Source organism: Hydra viridissima, unplaced genomic scaffold, assembly GCF_058129835.1.
Source record: "Hydra viridissima isolate aposymbiotic clone 2 unplaced genomic scaffold, HvirCarnegie_v1 scaffold_5, whole genome shotgun sequence".
NCBI classification, from domain to species: Eukaryota; Metazoa; Cnidaria; class Hydrozoa; order Anthoathecata; family Hydridae; genus Hydra; species Hydra viridissima.
The window spans coordinates 14997676-15016505 of record NW_028324304.1 but is presented as its reverse complement, the minus strand read 5'-3'; the positions used below and the strand labels follow the sequence as shown (position 1 = coordinate 15016505).

At 32.1% G+C, this 18830-nt stretch overlaps 1 protein-coding gene and 1 pseudogene across 5 annotated transcripts; one reads left to right on the top strand and one right to left on the bottom strand.

The window, feature by feature from the left end:
• Positions 1–10084, bottom strand: LOC149888872 (TNF receptor-associated factor 3-like). Of its 5 annotated transcripts, XM_090089354.1 has the most exons (8): positions 9709–10084; positions 9325–9379; positions 7587–7688; positions 7121–7285; positions 6955–7032; positions 6783–6860; positions 384–625; positions 1–259 (listed from the first exon to the last, which is right to left on the bottom strand). In XM_090089354.1, exons 1-7 carry the CDS (start codon positions 9918–9920, stop codon positions 392–394), a joined length of 924 nt encoding a protein of 307 aa, XP_089945480.1. In that variant the 5' UTR covers positions 9921–10084; the 3' UTR covers positions 1–259; positions 384–391. The 5 variants fall into 5 exon arrangements, with proteins under 5 accessions (XP_089945480.1, XP_089945481.1, XP_089945482.1 ...); XM_090089355.1 differs by lacking the exon at positions 6783–6860; XM_090089356.1 differs by lacking the exons at positions 6783–6860; positions 6955–7032; positions 7121–7285 and having other exon boundaries at positions 9709–10083.
• A 2634-nt stretch (positions 10085–12718) lies between these two features.
• Positions 12719–15587, top strand: LOC149888871 (uncharacterized; annotated as a pseudogene).
• The last annotated feature ends 3243 nt before the right edge of the window (positions 15588–18830 follow it).

Below are 18830 nucleotides of genomic sequence, written 5' to 3'. Positions count from 1 at the left end.
AAATGTATGAAAATATATTTGCTGACATTACTCCTTACATTCATTAACATGGAGAAAATTAAAGAGTAAACTTATATTATATATGACATAAATGAATGGCTTAGCTAAATAATTATCCGAGTTACCGAATTGATGAATGAAGCTTTTATTTTGGATTTGTTTCTCCATGTCAGAAACTTTGATTTGCATGTTGCTAAATACATCGTCTTTTTTAAATGATGCCTTTTCAATGGAAACTACTTTTTCTTCACTTTCAACACTAAAATAGAAGTTTTTTAGAAATTCAGTAATACAAAAAAATTTACATTAGTTTCTTTTTAAACGCATATACTTCAAAAAATTTAAAGTGATTATTAAGTTTGGATTATTTAAAAAAAAGTTACTTCTCAAACTAATCAGATGAAGGATCAGATGAATAATCAGATGAAGGAATCGATGAAAAATCTCTTTGTTTTCTGAAATATTTGATTTGTTTCTCCATGTCAGAAACTTTGATTTGCATGTTGCAAAGAATATCATCTTTTTCAATTGAATCCCTTTCAATCAAAATTATTTTCTTTACCGCTAAATTTAAATGAATGTTAGTCGATGATGAAACATGATCAGCTAGTTCTTTCTTATCTCCCTACAAAGAAAGATGGTTGAAATAAGTTCCGAAACTAATTTTGATATATAAAACAATGCTTTTAAAGAGACAAAAATATCATTTTTTCAAAGTTAAAGGTGCTACATGCTTTGCAACGGAACTCGCCCCCTTTTGGACAACTTATATTGTTATAGTATCACAAGTTCCGAATACGAAATGTGTTTTTCTAAGGTGATAGTAAAAAATAATTTCACGAGCATTTATTTATATATATTTTAGATATCAAAAGTTATGCTTTTACGTTTAAACTGGAGTACCACAAACCAAATAAGAAGAATTTACCGCACTATTTAGTGGCCAAAGGGTTTCTATTATTTATTAACGCAACTGGTTTAAGTCTTTTGAGAAGAGTTTTTTATTTTTTAGCTCTTGTTTAAGGATGAAAATCTCGTGAGTTTTTAAAACAGTCAATTTACCTAAAATGAAGAAGAAAATATCAGATGTTTTGATAGTATATCTTAAAGCTAATGCCAGTTTTAGTCTGCACAAGAGCTGATTTCATTTTATATATTTTTATTTTCGTTCAATGACCAATGTAAACATTATTGTTAACGATATATACTTCACTTAAATACTTCTTACCACAGAATACTATTTAACTATGTGCGGAAATTAAAATACAGATTTTAACTGGTTCAGACTAGCGAAAAAGAACATTGTGAAGAAATTTTACTTGGTGAGGTTGAATGACTGAAAGTACCACCGTTATATTTTAATAGAATATGTCATGACGGTATTTCCAAGAAATAGACACAGATGCTGAAACGAATATTAAATCAGTCCGCTTATTTTAGAAAATTTTTCACTTTTCTCTTTTTTCACACTGTTCATCTTCCTACGCTCTAGTATATTTTGTAGAATTTGATATCTTATTTGTAATATTTTATGCTGCATTTTACATATCAAAAGTAACTTTCTTTCGATGAGTTTTTGAAAAAACTAGGTCTTTAGAGGCACCAAGTAACAAGGTTAGAGCCTGATTTGAACTAAAAGTTTACTTTTTCAACAATGAATTTTTCTAATGAGACCGAGTTTCTTTCTGATGATTGAAAGCAATAGTTTCAATATCTGGAATTATTTTTTATTTTGGAAAGTGCTACGACATAATTACATTTTCTTTTTTTTTTATATGATAGAAAGTATAATTATATATAAACGCACTTTCTTTATATAAATATGATTTTATATTAAGAATACAGAAATAAACAATACTTAGAAATAAAATAAAGTTTAACTAAAAGTTTAAGATTTTAAACTACATAGGTTTTACGTTACAGAATGATGAGCTGAAATAAAATAATTAGATATAGTGCGTACTTGAAAAGTTCAAATGCATTATTGTCTGAAAGTATCCGAGCCACTTTGAAGATGCCTTTACTTAGAAAACAATTTACATATTAATATTTATATTTGTAAGTTTGATGTGTGAAGCACGGTCGTTAAATAAAAGAGCATTTTTGTTAGCAAAGTTTTAAACCAAATATACCAACCGCTACAAAGTCCTCAAACTATATCCAATTTTATCCAATTTTAATTCTTGCTAATGCCACCTCGTTTAGGCTAGTGTTTAATGAAATGTTGACATTTGCAAATAACTTAGGTGAGTAAATAAACACTCTACGGGTTATATCAGTCCAAAGCATAGTTTCTATTGTTTCACAAAACCAATCAGTAAAAAGATTTTAAAGAAGATTCTTTTTGTTGTTCTTCTTATTCATTTCGTGGTGTTTTATTGTATATATTCCAACGCCAAAAACAACGACAATCGAGAAAATAAGTATAATTACCATCTTTGAAACAAGTTAATGCATTAGGTGATGATAATCCATCGTTTATATGTATGAAAAAATAGACTCATCAAGTATTGTGGGCGTTGTTTTGTTTTCCAACAAAATAATTCCAAATGCCTTTATGAGCACTTCATCAATCATAAACTGGAACTTTAACTTTGGAATCAAGAATTATTAATTATTAGAAAATGATACAAAAAAACTCATACGAATCTGTTAGGTATTATTTAGTTCCAAAAGAATTTTGAAACAACTTTTTATTAGTGTAGTTTTCTCGCAAGCAGCACAACGTGATAGTTTTAAAATCTTTTTTTTTACTCATTTAAAAATCTGTCTCTACAAAAATTTCGCGTTCAATTTATACTTTACAAATCACTTCAAATATGTTCATAAAAAAACCGCTTATACTATACTTATATTTTCTCAAGGAAAATACGTCAGTCAAATCTGCCATACATAATTTTTCCCAAGCAATTTAATTACACTCCTCCTTGAGCCTCAGGGATCACAATCAAGAGCATTAACCTTCAGGATATCTAAGGGGTCACCGTCGTTCTCGATTGCTCCTCCGCAGGGGCACTTCGGTTTCCCGGACCTCGTCGCCAGTCTCCAGATAATTCGTGTCCTCGCTTACCGGCGTGGTCTCCATTTTTTTGCCACAACTTGCACTATTATTATATTATTTCGCCAACCTCTACTTCTACATCTGTCACATTGTCTATTCAAGGTTTTGCTGCGTTCAGCTTCTCGGTCTGATGCGCATAAGGCGGCGCGGCATTCCGTCCACATCGACCACTTGTTTTGACATATCCCAAGTAATGGTACCTGGACGCCACACACTCTTGCCAACTTGTGAGTTTTCAGGCACATTCATTGACAGCTCGGCCTTTTCGTCCAATCCTTCGATCCTTTCGGCATAGACGTGCAGTTTACTCATCGGACTTGCTCCCTCTTTGTCAATTGAGACGTTGTACCAATAAATAGCCTCCGATATGGAAATATTTGATCGCTCTGCCACTCTCTTGACAGTTCGGTGGTTTCTTTCAATTATGCCATTCTCCGAAGGACAACGGATCTAAGCTTTAAACAACCCCACCCCTCAACTTTCAAGAAATTTTTTAGTCTCTTCACTTCTAAATGCAGTGTCATTGTCCATCAATATTTTTCTGGTGCTTCGCTTTTGCAAAGTATGGACTGCAACTGCCGAATTACTGCGATGCTTCCCTCCGAGTGTGGCAGCTGATGCCACAATGCAAATTTTGAAGGCCCACAGTCGATCAAGCTCGAATAGCTTTCCCCTCTGTAATGAGTGATATCCATGCCTAATCTTTTCCAACTTTCGTTGACTTCTAACTTATCGTGCGTCAACGGAAAGGGTGCCGGACCTATTAATTGGCATGGTTCGCACTCACGAATCACTCTTTGTACATCTTTTGTTGCAATCGGGAACATCTTCCGAATGAAGTTCAAAGTTCTCCTTACTCTAAAATGTCCAGCCCGCTTGTGTATTTCTAAAATTGATTCTCCATCTATCGACGCTAATTTGGCACAATTCGTAACGTCGTTAAGTTTTAACATTCTCATCCACCGACCTGGCATTTTAGTTAACGAGTCGGCCAAATTGTCCTTCGACAATATCAGATTTACGTTGACGTCTATGTTATAGTTGTCAACCAACTCCCGGAACAAGTTCACTCTTTGCCGTATAAGCAGTTCAGCTGACGCTTTTGATCTCAGTCTGGACTTTCCGGGTAAAGCATCAGAAATCCAGTGAAAAACCGTTAGAGTCTGTGAACAACTGGAGTTTATTGAGCTTCCAAGCCAAAGCCATGCTAACACCGCGTAGTACGGCGTCCAGCTCTCCCATGTTTATGTGAACTTCAGATCTGTCTTCACGCAGCTATGTTATATCTTTAACAGTGACTCCACCAATTTGGACAAGAGCTCCTAATGCCAAAGGGCGAGCATCAACCCATACTTTACCCTAATCACCACGCACTTCCCATTCTCCATGAGCAGGGTCATTTTCTCCCACCCTCTTCAACACTTCTTCCAACACATACCTCACCCCAACATCATGAATCTCATCATTCCATCCATTTGTCAAAGTAGCCATCTTCCGTTTAATTATGCTGCAAGCAACGCGCAACCAACCGCACACCGGCAAGTGAATCACGAACTGCCCACAAATGGAGAAAACCTTCCGCCTCAATAATATCCGTTGAATTTCCTCCAGCCGATTGCCCCTAGACCAAATTACTTTGTTCAACGATGGTACTCACTACTGATTTCATGATCATCGGTGCCACATTAAGTCCAAAACCAAGTTGCGTCAGACAATACCGTTTGTTCTTAAACATCACCGATTGATACGGCCATAGTGTCTCATCCGCTTTCAGCTGGAGATATGCTTTTTGCAGGTCGATAATTGCTGGGTGGTTTTCTATTTGTCTCCACTGCCACAACTTCTCAGCCCAGACGTTCGAATCTCTTGTGAATACCTCAATGAACCTATTGGTTTCTTTCCAGTCTAGCACCGGCCGAAATTTGTTTCTATTTCGTTGAACCACTCCTATTAGTGGCAGCTGGCTCTTTGGCTGTCCCATCGTATGTTCATCATGCTCCAGTAACCATCCTTGCTTTATCCAGTCCCGTAATTTGCTCTCATACTCTTGTTTAACGTCAGATAAGTTCGAATCGTCTCCTTTTTTTCATATCCATTTAACTGTCCAGTCCACTATTTTGAACACTGCGTCGTGGTCCCGTTCTTAATTTCAAGTCGTGTTTTTTCTTCGTTTTTCGCCATCGCACAAATATTTCCCCCAAACCTTGCTTTACCTGACGGAAGAATGGTAAGCCCTCCTTGCAATCTTATTGAACTCATTTCAAGCATTACATCTGCTCCAAAACGGTTGGAAATTTGCCACTAGAACCCGATCCCGCGCGAAGACATAGTCAACCTCAAGTGAAACCATTGCCGTTCCAACACATCTTGAACTTCGCCTCCGAATGTTGTAACCTTTACATCACTCGATCGCTCCAGTTGGTCCTTCGAAACCAATTTTTGAAAAATAGTCGTTGTTGAACATCATGTATCAACAATTACTCTCGCGTTTCTACCATCCGCGCTGATTTGGATGGCCACAAGTGCTCTTAATCCACAGGCATTCGAGAGCAAATTAGCGCACACCGATCGCTCTCCTCTTCGTTTTCCTGCTGTACATTTTTCCGCCACGTATCCCATCTCTTCGATTTTGAAACACCAAACATTCCTCTTGGGGGCTGCGCAGTTCTTCGCGATGTGATTTAACTCTAGACAGTTATAGTATACTATAGACTCAGGTGACTTCGTTCTCACAACGTTGCTGCGGGTGGTGGCAGCGAATGTGAATTGTCTCTTTCGCAGCCCTAAATCTAAAAGAAACTGCTTCTGGCAATCCAACAACAAACGCCAGTTGCACCACCTCCTCTGGCAACTTCTCAAGACACGACAAATGTTTCAGATCCGCCAAATAGACGTCCACTCGTTCCTCATCGCTCATCTTTCGCTTTGTAAACAATTTATATGCTGCGTAGGCATCCAAATAAAAGGCTTGCAGCAAGACTACCTCAATTTTATTCGCATATTTCTTGTCTTCTTTTCCAAAGCCGTCGTAGACTGCGTAAGCATCGCTTTAAGGCGGCATCGGACGTCCCATCATATTTTTTGAAGATATCCGAAAATCTTAAAGATGACTCCATTACTTTACTCCATTAGCTTGTAGTTTTCTTGCAAGCAGCACAACGTTAGTCTCTACAAAAATTTTGCGTTCAATTTATACTTTACAAATCACCTCAAATATGCTCATAAAAAAACCGCTCATACTATATTTATATTTTCTTAAGGAAAATACGTCAGTCAAATCCGCCGTACATAATTTCTCCCACGCAATTTAACTACAATTAGTAAGCAACTTAACATGATAGCATAAAGAGAATGTTGAACAATTGAATGTTAAGAAACAAGGACTTAAAAACCACATACTATGAAGGTTAAAATGTGAGGAGCCGGTAGCATTAACTCTCCCACAATTTTTCAGTGTTATTTAAAAGAACAAGTGAGAAGAGATCAAAATGGAAGATGGTTTATTTGCAAGATGTGGTCCTGACATTTTTATGTAATCATTTTAGGCTAATATATTTAGTCTAAACAGATGTGAAACAACTTAAAAGTTTCGCACAATAGTTGTCAAGTCTAAGAAAATTTTAGCTTGCGAAATACAGATAGAATTTATTTTTGAACAATCTTGGAGATTCTATACTTAATAATCACAATTTTATGAGTTTAACACCAGCTAAAATCTGACCTGGAATAAACATCCAATATCTAAAAACTCACAAGGACGAATGGTGAGTGGGCAATCATTTGCCACATGAGAACTCATCTAAAGTTCGAAAAAAAAAAGGATTTTACTACGTTGTTGCGTTACTTAAACAAACTATTTCTCAGTATCTGTTTTAATGTTATAAAGATTTCACCTGACTCCTAAAAATGTTTTTCCTTCCACATTTGTTTAAACAGTCAAGGGGAAAACGCATGCAGACGCTATAGTGAGCCTAAAAAAAAAATTTTTTCAAAATTCCATTTAAACTTACAAGTAGACCAAAATTTGTTTTATGGTTCTATGAAAAATTATAAGTTTACTTCTAGATCCTCATAAACACATATTATTTCACAATGTCTGCACGGAACACAGCGGTAGTTGCAATCAAAATACATGTGGAATTCTAAGTCTCTTCTTTTGGATAATACTTGGCACGGTATATTAGGACATTGAACTTCCGCAAATGGGCAACTCTTTAAATGATCCTGAAACCAAATCAATGTCAGATTTTTTAATACTAAATAGTAATTAAGTTCAATACAGCAAATAAAATGCAATACATAAAAAACTTATTGTAATTAAACTATTTTAATTTAAATATAGTTTTACTTTTTCAATATTATTGTAACACAACAACACGGTATTTTTTTCTTGCACCACGTATCTACCTTGGAGTTATAATGACATTAAAATAACTTTCGTCCCAATTACGAAAAGTAATAAAAGTTATGAACTTTACTTAAATCAAAAATTATAAAATATCAAAATCAATACAAAAGTTCGTACATCAATTTCCCTTAACTCGCCAGTCCAGTTGCAATCTTTTAAATATTTGCAGTTCACAATTAATCCAGAAATAGTCCTTTTAGCTGCCACATCGTCAAATACCTTAATTACATACAAAATTAACAAATAATTTCTCCCTCTATAGCTTACTGATCTATTATTTTAATTGTAAGGCAAGAGTATCATTAGTTTTGAAAAAACTGTCATATTGAAACTTGGAATTTGTTAATATTGTAAAAAATTATTTACAACAGCCTATATCTTAATGTTATTGCCAGATAGGATAAGCTCTATAGGTCCCCTTAAGGTTTCAATTTTTTGACATTTCTGTAATAATTCCGTTAGACAAAAATGAAAATACTAAAAATGCTAATTTTAGTTTTTCTTAACCAACTTTAGTTTCAGTAGTTACAAATGGGCTTTATTAACATTAATTTACTTTTACATCATTTTGACTAAGATTGCTTACTTTAATTTCAATAAGCGTAGATAGTTAAGAGTGACAACTCAATATGTTTTAAATAACTTGAATAATTTTTTATATTCATAAAAGAAATTGAGAAACGGCTGCCATTCAATACTTCAATGACGCTGTCAAAAAACAAGATGGGTAAAACATTTTTTGCCAACTCTTATCGCAATTTTCTAAAATTTGTAATTAGCGTTATCCTAGCTAACACAAAGTGTTCAAGTACGTTCGAAGAACGTTGGAAACGTTCTTAGAACGTTCTTAGAACGTGCCCGACCGTTTCTAGCGTTCTACGAACGTTTCTTGAATGTTTTGTGTTAGCTGGGATCTGTTTACAATTTTCAAACAACATAATTTTTAGCTATTGATCACAGCTGAACTGTTTAATACAGTCACAAGGTTTATAAATGCTTAATGCAAACTTTTAATTAATATTTAATTTATTGTGAAGTTTAAAGTTTTCTTAAAGTTTATACTTTTCAGAAATTTTGATTAGATTTGTATTAAAAATAGGATTATACATTATGTTTGAGCAACATTTCAAGGTAAAACACTTAGAATAGCCATCAGTACATCGTACGTAATAAACGCTTGTTTGAAATCATTATTAGCTTATCTCGAGCTACAACAATTTTTTAGGAACTTTTGGGTACCTAAATCTTACCTTTCCATGATGTCGCAGTGAAAGCTAAACCAGTTAGATATAAAACTAAGTTTTTTGAATGGTAAAAAGAAACTGTTTAATAACAAATTGCATTATTTACTAAGTGTTCATTGTTCAAAAAAGTAAAACTCTACTAGAAGGTTGCATCATAATAGTGATTAATTTCATAATGAATAGCTTTCAATGAAAGTTTCAGTATGGCGGTTATTCCCATGACTTTCATTATAAGTTTAGTTTCTCTACGAGTTCCGTTATGAGTTAAGCTCTGTTATAATTTTAGTTCCATTATGATTTAAGTTCCGTAATGAGATTAGCTCCTTTATGAGTTTAGTTCTGTTATGAGTTTAGTTCTGTTTTAAGTTTAGTTCCGTTATGACTTTGCTGAAAAAAAAAATTTTCAAGAGATTTCGTGGGGAAAACAATTTTTTTCAGTCTAGTTGAAAGACCGAACAGAAAACTCAATATAAATGCGAGTTAAAAATTGAAAAGGAGGTTTTATTTACACTTTTTATTGTTTTCTGTTTTTTCATTAAAAAATGTTCCAGGTATCAGTAGAGTTTTTCCACACACGATATGTTCAAGTTCTGAAAATGAATATTGCTTACCATTGATTTCATTACGTGTTTTCGGCAGTTAGGACAAGGTTTTTCAAAACAAAATCTAAATAAAAAAGTCACTTAAAAACTTTAAAGGTACATGTATCTTATTCAATAAGAAATTAATATCTATTTATTTGTTTTACTAAACTTTTTTAAAAAAATATTTACTTAGCTATAAATTTGAATGGTCAAAAATGTTAAAGTCCCCTTTAAAAGAAAGGCGCTTGAACGGTAAGGCAAACTATTTAAGGTCGTAAAAAATTTAAAAAAAGCAGAAACTTTTGTTGAAAAACAAGTTAATCAACATACTTTAGTAATATTAAACTAACACAAAAGGTTTTTTTATTTAAAGTAACAAGAAGATTACAAACATCTAACCGATTGTCTTACCTCATATAATTTTGAAGGCACGATTTACAAAACCTATGACCACATCCTGCAACTTGTTGTGGATCACGCAAAACGAGGAAACAAATTGAGCATTTGTAGTCATCAAGGAGAGTATTTACAAAGTTTTCATCAAAACCACCACAATCTGCATCAATAATATCATCTTCACTATCATACATTAGCAAAGAATTTAAATCAAGCAATTCGTCCATTATTTTAATTGCAGAACCGCTCCTTTTTCTACTTAGATGCTACTACTTTAGAAATCATGAAATGGTATACCAAAACTTTTATAAATGGTGTAATATATTACCGAGATTTCTAAGAATCTCTTTTATTCTTTCGTTTATACACAAAATAAAAATGCATAAAAAGCTTTAAGTAAAGAATCTTAAGAACGAAATTTTATAATTTAAATCTCTGGGAAGTCTATATTCATGCACAAATAGTTAATGTGTTTTATAAAATGACGTCGGAAACAAACAGATTGCAAAATATAATGGCATTAAACTTTAGGATTTAATTCTCTAAAGTCAAATTTAGATGTTATCTTTGTAAAAAGAGATTTTAATGCGATAACTATCTTTATACGGATAACTTTGTTTTTATAACTAATTGCTGTAATGAGAAAAAAACTTGTTAACAGCTGTTATGTAAATATTATGAAATTTGTGCATTTTTTTAATCTTTATTTTCTTTTCTTTTTTCTTCAGTCAGTGGATTTTAGATATACATTAATATATATTCACTTTTCTATAAAAATTTTCTATGCATAAAAACCTTCATATGGAGCCATATTTTTCAATTTTATGGTTTTTAGATCAAGTCTCGCAAGATTAAGGAAAATATGGTGTGCCCTTAGGTTAGGAGTGGACTTGGTCAAGTTAGCCCTGACTACATATACAATTTCAATATAAATAAAGTTCAGAGAGAAAAGGCTTGATTTAAATGTGCCGTTCAGAGTGGTTGTTACAATATTTGCAAACTTTATTTTTAAATCCCGTGTCGTTGGCAATACTCTTATACTAAAACAAGAATACAAATGAGGATATACATTAGAATAAAAATTTTATACATAATAATCCATTATTGACGAAGTGCAGGCTTTAACAGAAGAACTATCTTCATATCAACAGAAGAACTCCTTGTTTCTAAAAGTAAATATGCCACTCTTATGTCTGATTTTTCTTTTTCAGAGTACTAGGGAGATAAAAAATCAGCTTTTCTAACATTGTGCAAGTATTGTTACAAAATTGAAATTGCCAATATATTACTGTATGACTCTTCAGTGTTGTATAGCTGCATCACTGAAAATTCGCAAATCATAACTATCTGTTGTTAAATTGGTTTGGGTGACTTTTATTTAATTTGTTGAACTGTAACAAGCTACAAGTTTGTTGCCTGTTTAATGCCATTAAACTCAATTCCTAGCAGGCAAAAGATATCTAAAATGGATCTAATATACATCTGAAAACTGGTCTAAGAGGTGTCTGAATTCATGTTGTGAATGAACGCTTAGGCTCATGCACTTCAGAATAGCAAAAAAATTTTCTTCTGGAGTTCTCTAGGACTTTCATTTACGGTCCGGTTTTTACTTTTAAACAACTGAAAATGGATTATATTATGACATTTTCGTATAATTTGGTTGGACACAGCCGGATATCATTAGATAAGTTGCTAAAAACGGCTTATTTTCATGATAAAAATGTGCCTATTTGAAGTAACTTTTTGTCAGTTACATAAACTTAGTTACCAAAAACTCAAAAAGTGAAGAGTCATACACTAATATATTAGCAATATCAATTTTATAACAATATTTTGATTAATTTTTTAGGGTAAGTGTGTGTGTCCTTTAGGTGCATTTTATTCGATAAAAGGTGCATCATTTTAGATGCATAAAAGATGTGCAATATATATGTATTTAATTCGTTTTTTATGATTTCTTAGATCAGTTCTCAGATGTATATTGACACATTTTAGATATCCTTTTGCCTGCTGGGTTGTATTCATATAAATGTTGTTAAATTTAAAAAATAACTTTAACTGATTTATTCAAATACCAATTCTGTGCAATTTCTCGAAGCTTTGAAACGAAATGATATAATGCATTTGTAGTGTAAAAATTTTTTTCTGGAAACTTAAAAACTTGTTGATCTAAATACAAAAACTAATTTAAATTTTTTATATTTCAGTTGACTAATACAGAAACTTGTTCTTTATTCATTATTATTTGTTATTAATGAAAAATCAAAACCCCAATGTTTAACTGATTTTACAACATTTGAGCTTAACTTCAGTTAAAATAGGCCCTCATTTATTGAGAATATTAAAAGACGCTTAGAAGAACGTAGGTCAATGGCTGAATGGTGATGAAAAAGCTGGTTAACGAAAGTAGAACGATTCGCTGTTATGCGATTGGTGATTCAAACTTATATTCTAATTTTTATCCTAACTCGAAACAATTTTTAGTATAATAAATATACAGTGGTTTCAAATACGGTAGGTGTAACCATAGCAGCCGAGAGAAATTTCAGGCCCCGGGGAAGTTTTCTTAAGGGGCCCTCATTAATGATCAATTATATACCCAGGACCAAAAGAAGCATGCTCTGGTCATTGAAAATTAAAAATAAAAGTTAATTAAATCTTTTAAAAGTCAAAACTATTTAAATTTTTTGAAAATTATTTTAAAAAATTTGTTTTTACACACGGGGCCCCGGGAATCTTCCTCGTCCACCCTCCCCTCTCGGCGGCCATGGGTGTAACTAATGCTTAAAGCTTTAAAAACACTAATACTTTAAAGTATTAGTGTTTTTGTTTATTTTTTAAGAAAATTTCTTCTTGAGAATATGTTTAGGGTGTTGTTCTGTGTTGTTGTGGTAAGTCGGTTTTTTCAGTGAACAACTCAATAATTGAAAAATAAAAATTATGTATAATATTTTTGGTAGTTGAAATGTAGCAATAAATAATGTAAAGTGACAATCCAATCGTTTTATATCAAATATTTTTAACTATGGGAGTAAAGTTTGTTATATAAGTTGTTTAATTTTCTGAGCTACCAGTAATATGCAAAACATTTTCGATTCTCACTTCATCTTTTATAGAATTCTATTACTTCGTGGAAGTAATCGTGTGAAGAGGTAGAAGAAAATGGCATAGTTTCTTTGTGTTAATGGCTTTTAACTAGAAATCTTTATAAACATTGTTTGAGCGGTTTTTTTATGACAGTATTTAAGGGATTTTTAATGGATTATGAGCGGATATAAATTGAATGCGAAATTTTTGCAAAGAAGAACTTTTTTTTGAGAGATAACTTACGATTTGGGTGGTGCAATTTCCTAGGTTTTTTCCAATCACGAGATCGTGAGAAATTTAAATACCGTTATTGAGATCCCGAAAAGTTTTTTAAAAGTAGAAGAAATAAAATTTTGAAGCTTTTCTGTGTGTTGCCTGTATTTCTTTGGATATCAGTTAAACTTAACTATTTAGGTATTTTTTTCTTAAATGCACTTTTAAAGTTTTTATTGTGACATGGTATAGCTTCTTAAGAAAACTACTGCATTTAAATGAAAGTCTATCATACAAGTTCTAAATTTTGCAAAAAAAAAAAGTCTAGCTGAACTTAATGCTCTTTCAGTCTCATATTAGACGGAAAAATAGTCAAAAGAGCATCGTAAAATATTTATTTATTAAAACACCTCTTACGAATAACTTTAAAAAAACTAATTCTTTCTGCATTGTAAAGTTATTGCAACTTCAGTGTTTTTCTCTTTTCACAAGCTTTCCTAACTATTTAGCCGTAGATTCATTTTTTATCAAGGTAATTCACAAATTTGATCAAATTTTGTTGTTTTTTGTCATTGAAAATCCAGCTAAAGCTGCAAAACAAGCAAACCTTTCATTTAATGATATTTCCTTTTTCAAAGAATCCAAATTAGTTTATATTTCCGTAAACCTAATATACCAATAAATTGCTGGTAACTTTTATAAGAAATTTGTTATCTGCATTTCCAATTCGCATTTTTATAATTAAACTTTGCATTTAAAGTTTTATGCAAGCAAGTTATTGATACCAAGTTAATTATCAAATAATTTATCATCTTACTGTAATAAAAGATTTGCAACCTCAGATGCTCTGTACTTCTTTTTCTCATTCCCTTTCCCTTTCCCCTTTGATTTCATCTGTTTTAACTTTTTTCCAAGTACTACTACTATTACTTTTTCTTTATTGAAGTATCTGTATTGAAATCTGGGTTTAGATTATTTCTAAAATCTGCAGCTATCCTATTTTCTACCAAAAACATTCTTTTTGATGAAGCAGAAGTCACGGGTAGCTTTTAGCCGTACCAGGTAACAAAAATTTTTTATTTTTATTTCGCTTCCTTCATTCAAAAGTACCCGCATCCCTTTCAGGTTAGCCAATTTTATGGGATTTTTCACTTTCAAGCATCAATAGTAGCTTGATCTTGGACTAGGTTTTTTGAAAAATTCCAGGGTGCTGTGGTGAAACCTGTCTCCTGTTTTTAAAAAATTCCCTATACCCTTTACACTATGATACAGAAGTGAACCAATATAGTATTTGACTCGAATGCATGTCCGCCGAGAAGGAGTGGATGGGGATGATTTCCGAGACCCGTGTGTGTACAAATAACTTTTTTTCATGAAGTCTTATTTATTCATCACTTATTAAATCTTATTAATTGCTTCCGAAAAAGCTTAAAGACAAAAAATATATGAGTTTTTCACATAACATTCTTCTTTTTATTCTTTCTATTTTTGATTTTTCATGACCAAACTTTTCTTTTGTTAATTTTCTTTTCAAAACGTTAACAGTTGTAAAGATTGCATTGATTTAAGTGACTTGATTTCTCATTAATGCTGCATTTTAAAATTTTCGCTTTAGACACAAACTGCTGCTGTTTTTTGCAAGCGTATATTTTTAATTTTAATTTTTGTTTACAATTTGTAAATAACGTTCACGTGTTAAATTAAAACTTTTAATAAATATTACAATTGCGTTAAATACAAAATAATATTATTCAAATATTAATATTATTAAAAAAATTTTATTATTCGTCAATTTTAATTTGTATTATTTATTTTAAATTTTGTAAAAATAGATAATGAAAGAGCTTTGTTTTAATTTCTGAAATGCAGAATTTGTTCTCGCCATAAATCTGGATACGATAAACGAAAAGAGCGACAAAAAAGAAATGACGAAAATTCTAGAGGTATGAAAACACTAGAAAATTTGGGGTTTACAATTTCTTCAAAAACACAGAACGATGACTATTGCAATAACGGAAACATTGATGCGGACCCGTTATGTGCAAGAAATGAAACGGAATTATTCGGGATTTCCACGCTCGAAGTGCAATCTGACTTTTTGACACTTTCTTTGTATACCGACTGTGCCAATATTGATATTAGAGTGATAAAATTATATGTTACACCTAAAGACGAATAAGATGCAATTCTAAGAGGTCAAGAACCACATCCAACAACATCTCCTGTAGATAAACACGATAGTCAATTCCCTACGAGTTCATTAAGCTTTCGTTTAAAAAAAAAAAGAAATAGTGCCTAGTGATTGGTTAGTTTAGAGCGAATCTAAAAATGCTTTGCTTTGTTTTTCTTGTGATTTATTTTATAAACTTTGTGAGCAAAGATCATTTTCTGCTACAGAAAATGGTCGGCAGGCTTATAGATAGTAAAAAAATGTTATATGAAAATATAATTTTTTATGCTAACAACTTACCAGCCTGTAAAACTTACTAACCATGAAAAATCTAACTCATAAATCATTGGCGAAATTTAGAAAAAAATATTAACAAACATATAAGAATTGTCTTATTGTACAACAAATACAAATTGAGACATAGAAATGGAAAGATTTATTAAAACGATTATTAGATGTAATTTTTTTTCTTGCTGAGCTTGGATTGGCTTTTAGAAGAGCTCCTCATTTGATTGGAGATTCGAACAATGGAAATTTTCTAGGATTATTAGAACTTTTAGAGGTGCTTCTCATTTGATTGGAGATTCGAACAATGAAAATTTTCTAGGATTATTAGAACTTTTAAGCCATTACGATTCGCTTTAGAAGAACATATAAAAAACGTAATGCAGACACAAAACAAAAAGCAAAGATTGCAAGTACATTGCTTATTGGCAGACATTCAAAATGATTTCATATCATGCTGTGCTGATTACTTAAGAACTTGTATTTTAAAGGAAAGAAAAACTGTGAAATATTACTCCCTTATTGTAGACACAACACCCGATACTGCGCATATAGAACAAACTACATTCATTTTACGGTACGTTACTATTAAGAGCAACAATTCGAAATTATGGAAAGATTTCTTGCATTTGTTGGCTGCAATAAGAAGACTGCAGAAGATATTGCTAGTCTAATTCTTGAAACGCTACAAAGGTATAGTATTCTGATTGTCGCGCAGAAAGAGACTATCGCACACAAAGATATGGTAACGGATCCAACATGAGTGGATCATGTAAAGATGCACAAGCTCACATTTTTCATTTTAATTCATTGGCTATATTTTCTCCTTGTGCATGTCATAGTTTAAACTTACTTGGTGTTCATACAGCAAAATCTTGTATTCAAGTTGTAAGATTTTTTGGCACTATACAAAAAATATATACAATATATTTAGTAGTAGCCCACAAAGATGGGAAATTTAAGAACTAATGCTGGATGTTCTTTGCACTCTGTAAAATTCAGGGTGATCTGCAAAAATTGAAAGTGTTGCACCATTTGCTTAAAGTTAATGAAATTAAATGTTATGGAACTAAGCTTAACGTCAGAAAATCGATCAAATCATAACGGAATAAAAAAATATATGGAACCTTTTGAATGCTTACTCATGGCAAAAATATAGCACAAAGTTCTTGCAGCTACAAACTACAGAAGTACTGCTTTATAAGCTCGCAATACAACAGTTGATGTAGGAATAACCAATTTATGTCTTTTATGTGGAATTAAATACAATGATAGATAGTTGGGATACTACTTAAAATTAATGTAGATTGTAGGATACATGAATATAGTTTGCTGGGCACATCTTTACAGATAAACACAAAATTTTCAGGAGGAAAATATACTAAAAGGAAAAAAACAGTACACAAGTTGAAAAGGACGCCGACAAAAGAATTTAGAATTTTTTCTTTAATGTTTTCATGGATTGCATTATTGAAAATATGATAAGAAGATTTAATACAGAAAAAAAAATATTTTCTTAATATTTTCTCAATGTATTATGGTTGCTCCGTAAGTTAAATGATCAAGAAATACAAAGTAAGTGTGAAAAGTTGCAAAAAATGTATGAAAAAGATCTTTTTTTTAAATCATCTTAGAGATGAACTACTGCATTTAAAACTAATTTATGATGCTAATATATAAAATAGTTCTCTTCAGCGCGTTGAATTATTAAATGAAACTAAAGAAAACAAGGTGGATGTGCTGTTTCCAAACATTATAATTGCAATAAGGCTATTTTGCACAGTTCCAGTGACAGTTGCCCAAGCAGAAAGATTTTTTGGTGTGTTGAAAATAATAAAAACTTATTAAGATCAACAATCACACAAAATCGTTTAAGCGATTTAGGACTTTTATCTATTGAAGCCGAAACGGCGATGAAAAGTAATTTTAAAGAAGTTATTAATTTGTTTGCGAATCGAAAGGCTTGCAAAGCTCTATTATGAAACAGTGTTTAACATTGTTTTTCATAGACTTTTCCAAATTTTAACTTTTAAAAGATTTAAATAGTTTTGACTTTAAAAAGATTTAATTTTCATTTTTAATTTTAAAAGGCCAGAGCACGCTTCTGGCAGTCCTAGGTAAATGATTGATCATAATGAAGGCTTGTTAAGAAAATTCGCCCAGGACCCGAAGTTTCTCTCGGCGGCTATGCTTCAAAGCAATTATTATGTATTCTTTTCTCAAATTCTTTTATAAAGTACTGTACGTAAAGAGCATCTTTTACATTCCGCCAGATACGGTAAAATGTTGTAAATACTGTAGAAATTTAAGTCAAACTTTGAAAATCTGCTTTGTTGCCACACACAATTTCTTGATGCCCTGTCATTCCAGTAAATTCTGGTCGGTCCTTTGACTAAATCTTTTACATTTCTTAATTACAGCATTAAGCCTTTATGATTTTTCTACAGTCTTTGTTAAAAAGTGTTGAGCACATGACCAGTACAGGTTAGAAGATCAGTAAACTCTTTGCTTTCCGTGATTGTTTTCCTCATACTGGCTGTAGCATCTGAAACTCCCATTTTCTAATGGTCTTCCTTCTGAAGAGCAGGAGACTGAGAAAATACGTAGTCTAATCTTCGAGCAAGCAAAACCCCTCTATGTATCCCAATTAAGTTTTTGCAATCTAGAGACAACTTTTAGAGTGGTGTGCCCGTAAACGGTTTATACCTAACTCATTTCTATGCACTACTGTCAAAGTCAATGTGGAACTATAAATCGAATAGGATTAGTCGGTGGAAAAACTTGGTATTGTCTACAATGTAATTGAAAACTTTAACAGTGAATACAGCGAAGTTTTTTTTTTTTTTTGGTATATCAAAGTGTTTATAGTTTATAATGCGTTACTAAACACCCAGTGTATTCTGCAAAAAAATACAAGCCAAATTGGAGAGAAGTTATTCATGAAATTGAAGCGTAATTAAAATCGAGGCATATCCGAAATAAAAGTTGTTAGCATAAATTGAATTAAACAGTGATGATCATTTCTCTTTCACTTTTAGATAAGTAATGAAGCAGATTGTTGGAGCTTCTTCTCCAGTTGTTTCTGGTATGAAATATGTAATTGGCATTGAAGTCATCGAATCTATCTGCTTAAATTATAAAAAAAAAAGAGTTTTTGACAATAACATAAAGGTGCCCTGCTAAAAGGCACACTCAAGAAAAAATTTGCAAAGTAACGATATTGTCTGAAATTTGGCTTGAGAACCCAATCAATCTTGTTGTTAGCTACGAATCTTCTTAAGAGTTTAAACTTTGATTGAAAGCGGCTCATTCCTTCCCCATTTTACTATCCTCTCATATCTCTCACTATCCTCAAATGCAACTATCTAAAGACAAAAACCTA

Coding starts and splice junctions, on each gene's coding strand:
- LOC149888872 (XM_090089354.1), bottom strand. CDS start 9,920: ATGGACGAATTGCTTGATTTAAATTCTTTGCTAATGTATGATAGTGAA. Junction 7,689..9,324: donor AACACGTAATGAAATCAATG/GTAAGCAATATT, acceptor TATGTAATTAAG/GTATTTGACGATGTGGCAGC. Junction 6,861..6,954: donor AAAACATTTTTAGGAGTCAG/GTGAAATCTTTA, acceptor TTCGAACTTTAG/ATGAGTTCTCATGTGGCAAA.